Consider the following 18,954-nt stretch of genomic DNA (forward strand, 5'->3'; position numbering starts at 1 on the left):
GGGGTTCTCGCCTTTCGAGTTATTGTACGCCCGACGTCCTCGCGGACTGTTAGACGTTGCAAAAGAAACCTGGAAGGGTCAGGTCACTCCGTTTAAAACGGTGATAGATCACGTCACACAAATGCAGGACCGTATTGCGGCTGTTATGCCTATCGTCAAAGAACACATGATGCAGGCTCAAGGAGCCCAAAAAAGAATCTATGATAGGGGCGCCAAGATCCGTACGTTTGCACCCGGAGATAGGGTGTTGATCCTGGTCCCCTCGGTGGACAGTAAGTTCCTGGCAAAGTGGCAGGGCCCCTTTGAGATTAAGGAAAGAGTTGGTGAAGTAAACTACAAAGTATACCAGGCAGGTAAACGGAAACCTGAACAGATTTATCATGTAAATCTGATAAAACCCTGGAAAGATCGGTCTGCCTTGTCAGCGGAGCTGGCCCGTCCCGTCTGCTCGCATACTGTACCGGAGGTACGGATTGCAGAGACTCTCTCGGAGCGGCAAAAGACTGAGGTCAGGCAGTTTCTACTTCACAACCAAAAGTTTTTCTCAGAAAAACCCGGGCAGACTACGCTAAAAAAACATGACATCGTAACGGAACCTGGTGTCACGGTTCACGTGAAACCCTACAGAATTCCGGAAGCGCGCCGTGAAGCCGTTTCCCGAGAAGTGAAGGCAATGTTAGAGTTAGGTGTCATTGAGGAATGGCACAGTGCTTGGTCAAGCCCGATTGTGTTAATTCCTAAACCGGACGGCACAATCCGGTTCTGCAATGACTTCAGGAAACTGAATGCGGTCTCAAAATTTGATGCCTATCCTATGCCCCGGGTCGACGAGTTAATAGATCGGTTAGGAAAAGCCCGGTATATTACGACCCTAGACCTAACAAAGGGGTATTGGCAGATCCCTTTGGCGGAGGCTGCCAGAGAAAAGACAGCATTTGCTACGCCGGAAGGTCTATTTCAGTATGTGTATATGCCGTTTGGACTGCACGGAGCACCGGCGACCTTCCAGAGACTGATGGATCGAGTCCTGAGGCCGCATAGGCAGTACGCTTCGGCCTATTTGGATGACATTGTCATTTACAGCTTGGACTGGGAGACTCATCTCCAGAAAGTACAAGCTGTGATTGACGACCTGTGGGAGGCAGGTCTAACCGCGAACCCCAAGAAATGTCATATCGGGCTAGAAGAAGCCCAGTATTTGGGGTATGTAATTGGGAGGGGTGTTGTTAAACCCCAGGTTGATAAGATTCAGGCGGTTCAGGACTGGCCACAACCTGTCAACAAGAAGCAGGTGCAAGCCTTCCTGGGGATCGCCGGCTATTATCGCCGGTTCATACCCAATTTTGCAGCCATCGCTACCCCCCTGACGGATCTTACAAAAGGAAAAGACTCCGTCATGATTAAATGGAGTTTAGCGGCTGAAGAAGCCTTCCATAGCCTAAAACGGGCACTTTGCTCTCAGCCCGTACTGGTGACTCCGGACTTCCGCAGCGAGTTTGTGGTACAAACGGATGCCTCTGATACCGGTATCGGGGCCGTACTCTCACAAGTGAGGGACGGAGTGGAACACCCAGTCCTCTATCTCAGCAGGAAGCTGAATAAACACGAGCAAAGGTATGCAGTCATAGAAAAAGAGTGCCTCGCCATTAAGTGGGCTCTAGAGGCCCTCAAATATTACCTGGTGGGCCGATAGTTCAGGCTGATCACTGACCATGCCCCTCTCAAGTGGATGCACTTGAACAAGGAACGGAATAGCCGGGTGACCCGGTGGTTCCTTGCCCTGCAGGCCTACACTTTTACGGTGGAGCACCGCCCAGGGGTACAGATGGGGAATGCAGATGCCCTGTCCCGAGTGCACTGTTTGGCGGGTGTCATTGGTCGACCGGAGTGGTCTGAGCAGAGGGGGGGGATATGTGAGAATCATGTGGGAATAGTGGATGAGGGCAGGTATATCTCACCCAGATTCCTTTCCTATGTGGCCTAGTCTGGTCAGTATCGCACCTGCTTACTAACGAATAATGGGAGGTGGATATAAAAGGATGCCAGGTGGTTGTGTGAGTGTCTCAGCCTGGGAACACAGAGAGCCTGTCTGTGTGAGAGACACACGTGAGTGAAAGCAGTGCCCACTGCAACTGTGGTTTGGCTGGATGGGAGAAGCCCGCCAGTTGGTAGTTAGGTTGTCCATTGTTTAGTTAGTGCCGGACAGGCAAGGATTTGTTTTATGTTTTATTTCCTTTTTGCATTGCTTTCACCGTTAATAAACCTGACCCAGGGTCAGTTACACCCGAATCCCAGCTCTGCGCCTGAGTTTCATGCGGACCGCACGTGACCTTTGACCCCAGCAAAGCCGATCCCGGAGTGTTTTATCACAATACTAACATCCAAAGAGATATAGTAATACACTAACAGTAATATAAATATCACAATTCTGTATTGAATTCTTCAACAATCAAAGTGTCTTATAAAGTTTTATTTCTTTTACAAACTACTCTGAAAGTTGTTACTTTCTTGGGCTACTCTAGGTTACAAAGCACTTGGGTGCACTTATTTAGCCGGACAGTACAGATTGCGGTAACCCATAGGGCTACAATGAGACCTGTGGACGCTGGTACACTGGTCCATGGCTCCTCCGGCACGTCACTCGTTATATATATTTATCTTGACCATGATGATACAGAATGGTTGAATATGGTAAATATTATAGATAACGTACCTTCTTTTTTTACCGATTCTTCATTAAGAATCAAAGTATATTCATAGACTCCCCCCAAAGTGGCCTCCGTTACAAAATGTGTCCCGTAATCCCGGAACAGGTCTCTGTATTCACTGTACACATATTCCATCGGTAATTGCTTTACTCTCTGGAAAAACTCAGAGTGAAGCATCAGGCTCCGGGATTTGAGCTTGTATTTGGCAACTTCTAGGTCGGATCGAGCATGGATAAATAAACTGTTCTGAAATATTGGGAACAAAACATTATTGGAAAAATAATTTCGGAATGGATAAAAGGTAGATCTAAGAATAGAAGAGAAGTTGATCTTCGAATGGACTAGAGGTGGATCTACCTATAGAGGAGATGTAGATCACAGAATGACCTAGAGATGGAACTAAGAATGGACTAGAGGTGGATCTACCTATAGACGAGATGTAAATCTTAGAATGACCTAGAGATGAAACTAAGAATAGACTAGAGGTGGATCTACCTATAGAGAAGATGTAGATCACAGAATGACCTAGAGATGGAACTAAGAATGGACTAGAGGTGGATCTACCTAGAGACGAGATGTAGATCTTAGAATGACCTAGAGATGGAACTAAGAATAGACTAGAGGTGGATCTACCTATAGAGAAGATGTAGATCACAGAATGACCTAGAGATGGAACTAAGAATGGACTAGAGGTGGATCTACCTATAGACGAGATGTAGATCTTAGAATGACCTAGAGATGGAACTAAGAATGGACTAGAGGTGGATCTACCTATAGAGAAGATGTAGATCTTAGAATGACCTAGAGATGGAACTAAGAATGGACTAGAGGTGGATCTACCTATAGACGAGATGTAGATCACAGAATGACCTAGAAATGGAACTAAGAATGGACTAGAGGTGGATCTACCTATAGAGGAGAGGTAGATCTTAGAAAGACCTAGAGATGGAACTAAGAATAGACTAGAGGTGGATCTAACTATAGATGAGATGTAGATCTTAGAATGACCTAGAGATGGAACTAAGAATAGACTAGAGGTGGATCTAACTATAGACGAGATTTAGATCTTAGAATGACCTAGAGATGGAACTAAGAATGGACTAGAGGAGGATCTACCTATAGATGAGATGTAGATCACAGAATGACCTAGAGATGGAACTAAGATTGAACTCAAGGTGGATCTAGCAATGGACTAGATATGGACCTAAGAGATGGATCAAACAATGGAATAGATGTGGATCCTCAAAAGGATTAGATATGGATCTGTTAATGGACTAAGGGGGAATCTAGCAATGGACTAGATATGGACCTAACAGCAGGATCAAACAATGGAATAGATGTGGATCTACAAATGGACCAAATGTTAATATAAGAATGGACTATAGGTGAGAGGATTGAAGAATTGCCAAGAAGTAGGTGTAAGGATGGATTAGAAGTGGATCCATGAATGGAGTACAGGTAGCTCTAACTATGGACGAGATGTAGATGTCAGGATGGACTAGAGATGGATATGGCAAGGAAATAAAGATATATCTAAAATGGATTTGAGGAAGATCTAACAATGGACTAGACATGGACCTAAAAGATCGATCAAACAACAATGGAGTAGATGTGGATCTACAAATTAACTTAATGAGGATCTAAGGATGGACTACAGGTGAGAGAATCGAAGAATTGACTAGAGGTAGGTGTAAGGATGGATGAGAGATGGATCTATAAATGGAGTATGAGTGGATTTAAAATACAGTATGAGTAGAGTAGCAAAGTATCTAAGAATAGTGTATAAGTGGCTTTATGAATGGACTAGATATCGATCTAAGAATTACAGGTGGGTGCATCGAAGAATTGACTAGAGATGGTAGAGGTGGATTTAAGGATAGACAAGAGGTAGACCTATGAATGGAGTAGGGGTGAATAAACAGTAGGATAATAGAGTTGGTTCAAACAATGGTCTAAAATGGATCTAAAAAAGGAGTATTGGTAGAAGGAGCTAAACATTGACTAGAGGTAGACTTACACATAAAATCAAGGTGGATCTAAAATGGACTAGACGTGGATCCAAGAACCGCGAGTAGAAGTCAAAGTCAGAATGGACTATAGAGGGGGATCTAAGTATGAATTTGATTTTGAGCAACAAATTCACTACAGGTAGATCTAAGAGTGTAGATGTAGCTGCAATAATGGACCTGAAGTAAATCTTTGAATGAAGCAGGGGTGGATTTACAGTGAGAATGGCATAGATTTGTGTCAAAGAATAGACAATAGATATATATAAGGATGGAAGAGACGTAGATGGATCCAAGAATTATCTAGAAGCGGATCTAATAATTGACTAGATGTGGATCTACATAAAAACTAAAGTTGAATTTAACAAAGCTGAAGACAGTGAAGAGGCAAATATAACAATTGACTAGAAGTGGATCTAAGAATGACCTTGAAGTGGATCTAACCAACTTCCACGAAAGTGCAACACATTTTGTTCAATACATTTCATGACTGTCTTTTTTTGAGCAAACAAGAGCAAAGCTGGATTTTGTGTCACCTAGAAAACATGATGATCATTGTGTGAACTGCAGGAGTGGAAATGTTGGCTCATGAGTCTAAGAAAAGAAGTGTCTTTGCTTATTCTAATCTCTTCTGGAGAAGGCAAGAACTGTGTGACATGAAGGTTCATTGACCCATGAGGAAGAGTGTGGAACCCAACTGAAGCTTGGGATCTACTCATCATGGACATCTTAGAAGATGTAAGAACTGCTTCTATGGTGCGTATAATTTTGCTGTTGAGTATAAACAGTTATGGGAGGCATGGCCCATTATACAAGCTTTATAAACAGGGGGGGGAAATAAGTATTTGATCCCTTGCTGATTTTGTAAGTTTGCCCTCTGACAAAGACATGAACAGTTTATAATTTTAAGGGTAGGTTAATTATAACATTGAGAGATAGAATATCAAAAATAAAATCCCGAAAATCACATTGTACAAATTATATAAATTATTTGCATTTTGCAGTGAGAAATAAGTATTTGATCCCCTACCAACCATTAAGAGTTCTGGCTCCTACAGACCAGTTAGATGCTCAATCAACTCGTTACCTGCAGTAAAGACAGCTGTCTTACATAGTCACTTTATAAAGGACTCCTGTCCACAGACTCAATTAATCAGTCAGACTCTAACCTCTACAACATGGGCAAGACCAAAGAGCTTTCTAAGGATGTGATGGACAAGATCATAGACCTGCACAAAGCTGGAATGGGCTACAAAACCATACGTAAGGCGCTAGGTGAGAAGGAGACAACTGTTGGTGCAATAGTAAGAAAATGGAAGATATAAAAAATGACTGTCAGTCGACATCGATCTGGGGCACCATGCAAAATCTCACCTCATGGGGTATCATTGATCATGATGAAGGTGAGAGATCAGCCTAAAACTACATGGAGGTAATTTGTTAATGATCTCAAGCCAGCTGGGACCACAGTCACCAAGAAAACCATTGGTAACACATTACACCGTAAAGGTTTAAAATCCTGCAGTGCCCACAAGGTCCTCCTGCTCAAGAAGGCACATGTGCAGGTCCGTCTGAAGTTTGCCAATGAACACCTGGATGATTCTGTGAGTGATTGGTAGAAGGTGCTGTGGTCAGATCAGACAAAAATTGATGTCTTTGGCATTAACTCAACTCGCCGTGTTTGGAGGAAGAGAATTGCTGTCTATGACAAAAACAACACCATCCCCACTGTCAAGCATGGAGGCGGAAACCTTATGTTTTGGGGGTGTTTATCTGCTAAGGGCACAGAACTACTTCACCGCATCAATGGGAGAATGGATGGAGCCATGTACCGCAAAATCCTGAGTGACAACCTCCTTCCCTCCGCCAGGATATTAAAAATGGGTCGTGGCTGGGTCTTAGTAAACCAGAGAGCACAAAAAAGGGAAAACCCCTAAAATAACTTTTAATTAAATGATTAAAAGAGGACAAGCATATGTGAAATCACACAATACCAGGGGGTCAGAGAAAATACACTTGTATACTCTATATATGTGAATAAGGTATATATACAGAAGGGGCAAAAAACTATAAATCCCTATTTAGCCCTAGTAAGGCCTTTCCTAACCGCGGCGGTTGGCACCCTAGTTGTTGACGACATGGTGCCCCAGCTCAATGCCGGCGTCCCTAATAACTCCCTAGACTACCCTATGTATACAAAAAAGGACACAAAAAGACAAAAACACACTCACACTTAAATACCGAAAAAACTAATATAAAGTGCTATAGTGCTGTATAACTTATCTCGTAGTATAATAACCCTCCAAAAATTTGGAGTCTTATCTCAGAGTAATACCAAAGTACAAAAAAATCTGATTCCTAAGTGCCTCATTAGACGGGCGCTGCTTTGCAGCCACTTGTATATGTCCTGTTGCTACCCCTATGCGCCTCATATATAGAGTATACAAGTGTATTTTCTCTGACCCCCTGGTATTGTGTGATTTCACATATGCTTGTTCTCTTTTAATCATTTAATTAAAAGTTATATTTTAGGGGTTTTCCCTTTTTTGTGCTCTCTGTTTTACTACTTTATTTTGGAACCACTCAGTCATTCCCTTTTTGAGGTTCTTCGGTCGTGGCTGAGTCTTCCAGCAAGACAATGACCCAAAACATACAGCCAAGGCAACAAAGGAGCGGCTCAAAAAGAAGCACATTAAGGTCATGGAGTGACCTAGCCAGTCTCCAAACCTTAATCCCATAGAAAACTTATGGAGGGAGATGAAGCTCCGAGTTGCCAAGCACCAACCTCAAAATGTTAATGATATAGAGATGATCTGCAAAGAGGAGTGGACCAAAATTCCTCCTGACATGTGCGAAAACCTCATTATCAACTACAAAAAACGTCTGACTGCTGTGCTTGCCAACAAGGGTTTTGCCACCAAGTATTAAGTCTTGTTTGCCAGAGGGATCAAATACTTATTTCTCAGTGCAAAATGCAAATAAATGTATATAATTTATACAATGTGATTTTCTGGATTTTATTTTTGATATTCTATCTCTCAATGTTAAAATTAACCTCCCCTTAAAATTATAGACTCTTCATGTCTTTGTCAGTGGGCAAACTTATGAAATCAGCAAGGGATCAAATACTTATTTCCCCCACTGCATATGTATACATATTAAGAAATATGCAAGGGCAACATCATATGGGAATGTAGCACCTAAATTAAATGTGTGGAGACCTTACATGTTGGCCTCGTCTTTCACCGGCACTGGATACTTAAGCGACATTTTTCAATTGAAAGAAGTCACCTGACTGTTCTATAAAGCACAAGACCACGGGTATATACCAACCGTGTGAGAATATTTCATCGTCCTTGACCTAAAGTTTTTGATCCTTAGATCATTGTTACTGAACCCAATTTCGAACACAGACGGTATCTTGATGCCGAAGCTGAAGCTGCTTTGCTTAAAATGATATCTGGATACTTCCTTTGAATATTCGGAGTACGAATCATGCTCAGAAAGCGTAAACTCATATTTTCCTTTACCCTAAAAAAGAAAATTGTATAATGTACAGGAACGGCTCTTGGTATTCAGATCCCACAAACTTTCATAAACTGTGATAATCTTTAGCAAACTAATTCTATTGGATGGGGGTTTGTGTTATACGTCCTGCATGATTTCTTATGCCCTAAAGTGCACTACAAAAATATAGTGCACTCCGTCCTATGGATTTATAGAGAAGGGACTTTCGGTGTTAGCTTCCAGTATATAGCAATGGTTATTATACTGGAGAGAAAAGAGATGGATGTAGAGAGGATGCATGGAAAAGAGAAGAAACAGAGAGATGACATGGAGGAAAAAACACACAATAGAAGGAAAAAGAAGAAAAGCAAATGTGGAGAGATAAAATCAAAGGAAGGAGCTTTAAATGATGAATCGGAAGAGAGAAGAGAACAAAAATGGAGAAAAGCTACAACAAAGAGATGATGGAAAAAGGATTTGAAAGAGAAAAGATGCAGAGTGAAGAAATGGAAGAAATAAGAGAGTGGACATGGAAAAGACATGAAAGAGAAGGGACACATGAAAAAATCATCATAGGCATAAAACAGTGGATACAAAGTAGGAAGCGAGAAAACGGAGGGAAAAGACATGGAAGAGAGATGAGAGAAGATGCAGAGAGAGTAGATCAAGGAAGGAAGAGAGCAGACATGGAAAGAAGATGGAAAGAAAGGACATGTCAGCAGATAGGAAGGAGGGAAGATGCAGGGAGAGGACATGGAAGAACGCAGATGCAGAGAAAGGATATAGGAAAGAAGACGAGCAAGAAGGAGACATGACAGAGTAGAAAGAAGATGCAGGAAGACAGAAAGAAAGAAGGTTCAAAGAAAGGAAATGAGTGAGAGAAGAGAGAAAACAGAAAAAGGAAACATGGAAGTGAAAAGAAGCAGAGAGCGGGCATGGAAGAGGAAAGATGCAGAGAAAAGACATATAAGAAAGAAGAGAGAAGATGTAAGGAGAGAACCTAGAGAAGAGAAGATCCAGAGAAAGGACGCAGAGGAGGAGACAGAAGAGAGAAGATCGAGAAAAAAAGAGAGAGAAGAAAGAAGATACAGAAACAATGACATGAAAAAAAGGTGCAGAAAGAAGACAGAAGAGGGAAGAAAGAAAATACAGAGAGAGGACAAAGGAAAGAAAAGAGACATGATGCATGGTGAGAGTACAAGAAAGAGAGAGGAGAAGAAAGAGAGAAGATAAAGAGAGAAGAGAAGAAAGAGAGAAGTGAGAAAAAGCAGAAACAGGACATGGGATAGAAAGGATGCAGAGACAGGTCACAGAAGAGAAAAGATTCAGAGAGGACATAAAAGAGAATAAAAAGAGTGGACATGAAAGAGAAGAAATGAAGATATAGAAATAGACATGGAAGAGAAAAGATTCTGCAGGAAGACATGGAAGAGGGAAGATAGATAATGCAAAGAGAGGACCTGGATGAGAGAAGATGTCAGAAGAGAACCTGGAGAAGATGTAGAATGACGACATTGACGAGAGAAGATGTAGAACAAAGTCATCACAGAAAAAAAGAGAGAGATTGCAGCTAGAGGTCATAAAAGAGAGAAGACAAGATGCAGAACGAGAACACAGAAAATCTACAGAGACAGGACATGAAGGAGAAAAGAGAGAAGAGAGAGACGATCCAGTGAGAGGACATGAAATACAGAAAGGAAAGGATGCAAAGAGAAGACATAGAAAAAGAAATGCAGAGACAGGACACTGAGGAGAGAGGAGGCAGAGAAAATGCAAAAAGATGATGAGAGGAGAGAATGTGCAGGGAGAGGACATGAAGGATAAAAGTGAATTTGCAAAAAGAGGACATAAAAAGAGAAGAGAGAAGATGCAGAAAGATGGCATAGAAAAGAAAAGACGCAGGGAGAAGACATGGAGAGAGGAGAGAGTGGATCCGTTCTCTCTAGTCTTCAGTATGACTGTCACAGATGGACACGTGGCTGATTGGCGCATTTCATATACTTTACACCTTATATAATTTGTGCTGTCACTCATTCTCACCTCAGGAATATAACTTTCCACATTGTACGGCTTTCTAAATCTCGTCCCCAGGATATAATGAGGCGAGCAGGCGCCGGCGTAATAGCGGTGATCTAACACAATGCCTTCCCGGTTATTGGTAAAGATATTCAATCTAAGGAACATAAAACGTCTGTAAGTTTCATTTTTACTCTCAGATCCCACTGTTCACCCCTGACAGGCCAATATCTAAGACTACTCTGCTTCTGGATATGCATACCACCAATATACAGTTTATTGCAAAACTGAAACATCACATCTACAACTCAAATAAAAGCAGCAACATTTATTCTACAAGTGTGAGATGCATTATATTGGAGATCAGCATTATATTTATACGGGTTGCGCTGCAGATCGATCACACCGGGTATAAATGTCTGCAGTTACCACTAGGGGGAGCCTAGGAGTTATTGCATACTGTTTGGTATTGCATTCAATCTAAACTTTGTATGCAACCAGTCCCTGAGCTCCCCCTAGTGGCCGGAATATTGTTTTATTTACCTGTATAAAATCTATTAATATTAGACCTATTTGTGTTGGATGGAAAGTTACTTAAAGTTCTGATTACTCAGTAAGATCAATGTAAGATTATTATGTTTATGGCCGGTCAGTCTTATAAGAGGGCACCTACCCTGCTGCCAGATTTTCAATTGTCCAGTACTGTTCCATCTCATCAGTACACGAGCTACGAACCACCTTGCAGTTCTTCTCGTCTGACAAGTCGCCACAGTCATCGTCTCCATTGCACCGCAGCCGATTTGTAATGCATTTCCCTGATGCCAAACACATAAAAAAAAAAATAAAGGAATTGACCTCTGTATCCAGAGACGTCATTAACAGGTCAGAATCAGTAACCGTTCAAAACAGAACCCCAACAATTGTTTAACTTTGTGATTGACCTAGAAAAGTTGTAGATGTTTTGTATCTTTGTGTTTACAATAAGGGATACGTTGTATCTAGTTGGGCATCGTCTTTGCTGTAAGCCCAAAACTATGGAAAGTGATGGACGGTGATACTCACCGGACTCCGCACACTGGAAGCCTTCACACCTCTTTATGTTCCTACAGAAGGTGCTGGGACCGCAGCTCTCCTCCTGCCGGTCTATAACATTACACGGCTCACCGTGGAACTGAGGGATCTGAGTCATCTGCGTGTATCGGAACTGTGCAACGAAAGTAGAAATCATAAGGAAAGGACAGACTCAGCCTCTAAGGAGATGGAAACCTTCGGGAAAACCTTTTCTTTTCGCTAAAGGATTAGATCTGTTGTGCTTAGGATGTGAGCGGGGCCCTTTCACTAATGAATCCCGGGCAGGACGTCTGCATGATCGACAAGTATTCTGCACCTGTTCGTTTTTAGCAAAATATCATTTTTTTTCAATAGGATTTCATTAGTGATGATTGAGCTCTCGGTACTCTAGTCGAGGTCAGATGATCGGATGGCTCAACTGGAGTATTGAGTATAATGGGGGTCAATGGGAAACGTGAGCATTTTTCCAGTAGACCCTACCCAGAGGGCTGGGCGGGCCAGAAAATCATTAAAATGGATGTAAGTAGCGATCAGCCGCGCTGCCCAGTTAAGCAGATGTAAATTGGAAATGAATATTCACTGCTCCCCACGCCCACCTCTCGGCACCGGGTCAGTGATAGTAAAAATGTTCTCAGGCTGGGAGGGAAGTGCCGAGCATCGCATCTCAGTAATCCAACATGGCTATGGCATTACTGTGTATGGCAGGCAATTTCTGCATGTTTATTAGCTAACAGCCGCGGAACATGCGGGATGGAGACTCGAGCACCCGCGATACTCGATCAAGTAGCGAGCGTACCTGAGGCGCCATTATGGAGCCGCCATTTGTAACTCTTACATATTTTCCTTTAAACTTTCTTCTAAGTTGATTTATTACCAAATCAAAGATCATTAATAATCTTTACTGCGGGGACTTCGGTGGCATCACATCACTGCACTGTATGGGGTATCTTGGAGTATAGAAAGTGCTATGTTTTGGAGCATCAGGGAGTCACATGTGTGGCTCAGCATGCAGAGCTGTGATCTGTAGAGCTGGGCTGCCCACTGGAGGCACAGAAAGAAGAGGAACAATATATGTTTTTTTTGCAGCCCAATAATTCATGATAGGGCATAATTCCACCTGCTTTGTCGGTGGTAGTGGCCCCCTAATGTCTTAGGCTGCTGGGCGGCTGCACAGTTTCCATCAAAGGTATTTCTGCACCTGGGCCTGCCCCTGAGGAGCTGGTGAACCTTAGAGGAGCTATGTCAGGTGCTGAGAGGCTTTGGCCATTCCCAGTGAATTTGTTCCTGGCTGCAAGATGAGACTTTTGCAATACAAGATTAACCAAGCGGAGAGAGAAAGATGTTACCCCGCTCTTTGTGCCTAAGCTCCAAAACTGAGGTGCTCTAGATGGCAACCTGTGCATTAACGGCTATAAGAACTGTGATAGATAGGGGAAAAGTGGCTCATTGGGATCGACATCAATGGAGAAAAAAGAACTGCACGCAACGGTGGATTAAGTCACAAACTATCCACAACCAGAATTATTCTTCACATGTGGCAAAATAAATGACAGTGGAAAGACTAAATGAAAACCAGAGGCATCTGCAAACAGATATCTCCACTTAGGCTATGCTCCCACGACGAGCTTTTGGTGAGTTTGTGATGACCTTTTCTGCACCCAGTAAGTAAAATAGGTTCCTTGCATTTTGTTTTAAAATTATGCAGTGTAAAAAACTCACCAAAAACTTATCGGTGGAACATAGCCTTACACAATGAAGCAGGCATTATGGCATGCAGTGGGTCAAACTTTAGAGGCAAGTCCTTGTGACTTCTTCAGATTTTCTCTGCCATGGACCAGGATTTTTTTACTCTGACTTTCTTACTGAGCCCAGGAGTTGGACCTGGGTGTAATGTGAGACACATGGAGTGACCATTCCCACTACTGTCATAGCTGCCAGTCCACAAAAATACAAGCCCAGAAATAAAATGTATTAGCACACACTACTGGAAAAGAGGGAGAGCTCCCGAACTCCCACCCAGTAGTGGCAGCAAGTCAGCAACTCTCCAAGCATCCGCCAAAATCTCCTGGAAAAAAAGTGATTTTGTAAAGTGTCTTGTGCCTCGGCACCTCCTAATCGATGGAGTTGTGAAAGTGTGCCAAAAGTGGCATGACTATGGCCCACAATCTCCAAGGCCATGGTTCTATGTTCCAGATGTCAACCAGCTAAAGCGGGCAACTATGCTCATTAAAGACTCTTGGGTTTCTTCCTCTGCTTCAGCTTTTCCATGGATGAGATGAAGATTCCCCTCAATACTTATTCTACTGCAGGGTCACAAACACTACTACACGTGACAAAACTCCAGAATTTCCATCTCTGGTCTTGGGAAAAAAGGGGAAAATTTCTGGACTTAATAAAGGGGTGGCAAGTTTCCTTGGAGCAGCACAAATGTCCCATAAAAACTTAACCAAAATTTTTTTTTCCACCATACATCACGATTCCTGTGCTCTTTAGGAAACTTTATTGCACTTACTTTCTTTTTTTGACACGGGTCACAAGAACTCCAGGAAGACCAATCGGAGAGCACGCAATCTATAGGTTCAGGTACGTACTCCGCAGATCTCGCCACTCGTGACTTTGGGATACTCTGATTGACGGCATTTTCCTGGGACTGGCAGCTGCACATGGGGGAAAAGTTTTTATTTTTAAATATAGATATCTGATTAATATTTCATGTGCTGATAGCAATGTGGAACAATACAGTTGAATTTCTAATTAACACAAGTAGTTCATTATTTCACAGATCATTACCGGCTAATTGTCATTATGAATGGACTGTCACTGTGAGCTTTACAGTACGAGCATCACAAATAACGTGGCTGCAAAGCAAATCTCCATCATTTATCATCATGTCGTCTCTTCGGTAGATCTGAAGTTCTAAACCGATTAATAATGTGAGTCCCCAGTATATACCGATTATACACTGCACTCAGTAATAAGAGTTTACACCCCATAGTGGAGGCTGCAAGTAGAAGACATGTTGCTACTCTTAGTATGTACCTGGTCACACCTGATTTCTGTTTGGAAGTGACAGTCAGTCACAAGCGGGAGCCATGGGAGGGTAGATTATAGCGTGTTAGATCCATGGTACAAAAATAAATTTTGCCAGAGGCTTCCGCCCCCTGGAAAGGGACGCACACATGCTGGAGTATTGAAACTTCCTTATAGACAATCTTAAGAGTGGTTTTCCCCTAGACAGCGGTCATGCACACAGTGTGCATTGAAGTTATAAATTTTCCAACCCTGCGAACATCGAGTCGTCAACGTAAAAACATTAGCAGCAGCAGTGTAAGTGGCAGAATCAATTTCTGTGAGTCGTTTCACACATTTCTTAGACCAGCCCATGCACCAGCAGAACAGAGTAGAAGTCTGACACGTTGTGAACGACTGGAGAGGATGGTGCAGGAGTATCTCTTGCTTAATATCAATGCCATCAGGAAAGGTTTAGACCCTTTTATATTTTGGTCTTCAAAAATGGATAAGTGGCCTGAGCTCATCTTGGAGGTTATGTCATGCCCGGCAACCAGCATTCTCTCACAACGTGTCTTTAGTGTTGCTGGTGGTGTTCTGACAGTTAAGCGCATCCGGCTGCCCCCTGAAAGTGTTGCCCGCCTAACTTTCATCAAGATGAACAAGTCATAGATCTCCAATTACTTTTTCACCCCAGTCACAGACTGGGTAGACTAGGCGACGGTATAGTTTATAGTGTGTTGCATTGATCTCGCGTTATTGCAGTTTGTGTCTCCATCTGGTGGGTTGCCTGTAGTGGAAGGGGTGCCAGAGTTTCATAATACTATTTCTACTCTGGGGAACTGATGATACTTTAATGATGACTACCCCTAATGTTTGGAAATGTTGACTCTAAGTTAGGTCTCCTTCATGTGTGTTGCCTGAATTTGGCAGGGCTCTCACAGCACCAGGCCTACACCTGTCACTCATCCAACTGTTACTGATCAATGTTTAAGCTAGAAATACTGGTCCAAGTCCTGTCCCAGGCCCTGCCCCATGCATCCATGCTGTGCAATTATGCCATTTGTACTCTGGGTCAGTTGGGCAGTTGGAGAGTTGTGACACGGGGAGAAACAAGGGTAATTGTGCTGCCACCTCTGAGGACTGTACTGTGTGAGATGTGAAGGTGGAGGAAGTGGAGCAGAGGCCACTTGTTGCAGCACTTGCATCCACTGGAGCACATGCTATTTCTGGCCCTCATCTACAAGGGATACAGCTGTGTGGCTGGCAAAGAAAGGGAGTCGAGTAGCTCATCTAGTAGCAGAAGTTGTCACTTGTCTTTATATAGGAAGAGCTAGTGTTTGTTCAGTAGAGCTGTCAGTAACATTACGACCTACCCCACTACTCCTCGAACACGAGCCAATTTCCCCTTCCACTACACCCTCGCTTTTTCCACACTCATGTTGGATGTACCCTTCCCCTCTTTTAACCAGCTGTTTCACAACCCTAGGCCCAGACCTGTCAGTCACCTGTCTGACTGACTTAGATATTGTGGCTGGACCACAGATTTAGCACAAATGATTTAGATTAAGAAATATGTCCTGGTGCCTGTGTAGGGAAGGTGACCTGACGGACGGACTTGTCAGAGTGAAGAAGGTATGGTTTGCACAGTGTAGGTAGGTGTCAGTTACTACAGTGGGGAAACAGCTAGGAAAGTGTAGTAGACGTGCAGTACCTTGGGTTGACCATTAGAGGGCAGGGAGGAGTGTGAGCAAAGGACTTGACATCAGCTTAGGGCTTAGGAAACCGTTGGTCATGGGGGGCGGAGTTACAGTGAAACGGGAAAGGTATAAATTTGAAGGAGGGTTCCAGAAAGTTCCAGTCCCCAGGGGGAGCTCAGGTGACAGGAGGACTACGACAGTTTGTGCACTCTGAGGAGAACCGAACCAGGGGGACTGAGGAGAGAGAACGTCAGAGGGGTGGTCCTGACAGGAAGAACCGCAGAAGAGATGAGACACCGAGTGAGGGACACCGTATTTGACACAACGCCTGACCAGTAAAATTGCTGTTGGTTTACGGGCCTAAGGCGGCCACAGTGACGGACCTGTCAGGAGCATCAAACAGTGAAGAAGGGACGGTACGTGCATGTATGTGGCGCCCCTGAGGCTTCAGTCGCCACAGAGGTACTGCACCTTTTCCTAAGGTGTAGTGCCCCACCATCCAGGTAAGGTGGGAACTCCTGACCACGCTCCACACCTGCATTCCACACACAGGATAGTTCAGTGGGGCCACCTAACAGCTTCAGGCTGGGGGTTAGCAGAGCACCCCTCGTGGAACCCTGCTTCGTAACACGAGATGTGCTGGGAGGCGGGTGGAGTGAGATGATATAAAAGAGAGGGAAGGTGTAGGATTTGGGGTGGGTCAGTCGGGTCAGTCAGACGAGGGTCTGAGAGAGACAGAGAGCAGGCCGACAGCAGGTCAGCCTGAGAGGAGCTCAAGGCGGAGGAAGGCAGTCAGTCAGGAGAGGCTGAGGACTGGTCTTAGTGGAACGAGCTCCCTAGGGAAGGAAGAGAAGGAAAAAGAGACGTAGGCTGGAGACTACAGATTCCATAAGAGAGATAGAACAGATCGGAACGAAGGAGAATAGAAGGACGGTGGGAAGCAGGTTGAAGAAAGACAGAGAACCCTTCCAGTCCAGAGAGCGCAAAGGCCGGGGCCTGGTCCCCGAGGTTGATTGGATCTTTATGTCCGGCAACAGACACCGGAGTAGTAGTGAGCCGCTAACGCCTTGCTCCCATCATAGACTTGGGACACAACAGCAACTGAATAGAGAGCCAGGATGCAGTGAGGAGTCCCCGAAGCAGGCTACAGCTGTCTGTCATACAAGAAAAGACTAGGAACACCTAGAGAGAGGCATTCCAGGGTAACTAAGTAATGGAGTGCTTCGCACCTAAAGGCGCATTGGAGGAGTCGTTCAGTAAGGTGCATGTTGGCGGAGTGTGGAAGTGAGAATCCTATCCTGCCTGGAGGTTGGCTGGAGCCCTGACCTGGAGAACACAGTACGGAGGCAGGCAGTTGAGTGAACTGCAAACAGTGAGTAAAGCTTTGGAACCGCATACTCGGGTGTCCTCCAGTTATTCCCGCACCACTACACCTGGGTACCAGCCTCCATACCATTCTGCGCCTCTCCTCATCCATTGCACCTACACTGCCCTGGGACTACAGCTCCACCTGTGGGGAGCTACACCATCTTTGCTGCACCACACCATCAGTCCCAGCAGATCTGCATGCAGCTTTGGCTCAACATCTTACTTGCCAAACACCACGGGTGGCGTCACAAACTATTCTAATAAACTCTAACACCATTAACATCACCGCCATTGATATTGGGCAACCAGGGCCACGGACCGGGTCACCGCTGCTGTGACACATTCCCACCTTGACACCAGCCCGGTACCGAGTACCCCGCTGCCCTGGGTGTGCGAGGGCGACCCATGTACGTCCCTAGTGTGAAAGTACGGTGTGTATAACGGGCCCTAGAAACGGAGGGCCGTGAGTTGAAGAGAAATGCGGTGTACTGCAGAGGCCGTCAGGCGGACGGCGAGTGGAATAAACTTGGACCTGTTGCACCCAGAACCTGCCTCCATCTTGTCTCTGTTTTGTCTCTGCGCGGTATATCGAGGGACCACCCCCCCCAGCTCGGCCCACCAACCCTACACTTGGCGTAGTCGGCAGGATCGCCGCCGCTAATACGTCATCTTCTGCAGCAGGCCTGCCCTAAAGGATGGAGAAAGACTTGGCCAATGCTGCTTGGATTACAAATACCTGTGGATTACAAATTACCCACCTGTGGATTACAATTTGGGAGCGCTGTGGCGTATCTGCGTCACCAGCAGAAGATCTGGGGAGGTACCAGGATTGGTGCAAGATGGCGGTGATGCTCCAGTGCAAAGGAGAGATCCAGGTGTTTGCTGTGGTTCTCAATGGACTGGGGCCCCCTCCTACGTACCCCGGGGGCCAACGCTATGTACCGGGAGGCCGATGCTCCCCCATACTGGACCCTGACAAGTGGGTGGAAAGGCCTGCCAATGCCCCACCCAGCGGAGGGAGTGGCACAGAGCAAAAGTTTGGCTGCGGCTGTCTGGCGCCATTCGAGTGCTGCCCACCGGACGGTATGAGACGCTGCGGGTGTTGGGGCATCGGCCGCCTGGAGTGTCAATGGCGGCGGGAGACTGAGCTACGCCAGAAGACGCCACCCTTAGGTCCACAGGCAGGCAGCGGAATGCTGAGCGGGACGGCGCAACCTGTGCGGAGCCAGAAGGAGCGACCGCCACTGATACCGGCGGAGAACTTCCCCACGGAGCCTCTGAGCCTGGATGCTAGGCCTACTGGATTGCGGGAGGAGCCGTGTGGTGACATGATGGAGGCCGCGGCGTCGGGGAAGGTGAGAGTTCCCCCGGCCCAGCTGACAGCTCCGCAGGCGGCTCCCACCATACAGCTGCAGCGTGCGGCACCTCGTGTCCCCGAGGGCCGGGCTAAAGAGGGCCCGACCATCTACACAGATTTAAGCCGGGCCTCCACTCCAGCTCCTGAGTCACCCCGCCCTGTTGTGAGTTCATTCTCACCAGTTGTGAGTTCACCTTCTGGACTCCCTCTGG

General features: G+C 45.1%; 1 protein-coding gene across 1 annotated transcript in view; it reads right to left on the reverse strand.

Moving 5' to 3' along the window:
- Nucleotides 1-18,954, reverse strand: part of C8B (complement C8 beta chain) — a 45,587-nt gene that overhangs the window by 8,518 nt on the left and 18,115 nt on the right. Inside the window, exons 2-7 of the mRNA XM_073544558.1 lie at nt 13,821-13,965; nt 11,300-11,441; nt 10,911-11,052; nt 10,262-10,394; nt 8,048-8,245; nt 2,714-2,954 (exon numbers count right to left, since the gene is read on the reverse strand). Of these exons, the coding sequence (XP_073400659.1) occupies nt 2,714-2,954; nt 8,048-8,245; nt 10,262-10,394; nt 10,911-11,052; nt 11,300-11,441; nt 13,821-13,965 (1,001 nt within the window). The remainder of the gene's footprint in view (nt 1-2,713; nt 2,955-8,047; nt 8,246-10,261; nt 10,395-10,910; nt 11,053-11,299; nt 11,442-13,820; nt 13,966-18,954) is intronic.

The sequence above is a fragment of the Dendrobates tinctorius genome, unplaced genomic scaffold, assembly GCF_039654945.1.
Source record: "Dendrobates tinctorius isolate UK_male_01 unplaced genomic scaffold, ASM3965494v1 ptg000138l, whole genome shotgun sequence".
NCBI lineage: Eukaryota > Metazoa > Chordata > Amphibia > Anura > Dendrobatidae > Dendrobates > Dendrobates tinctorius.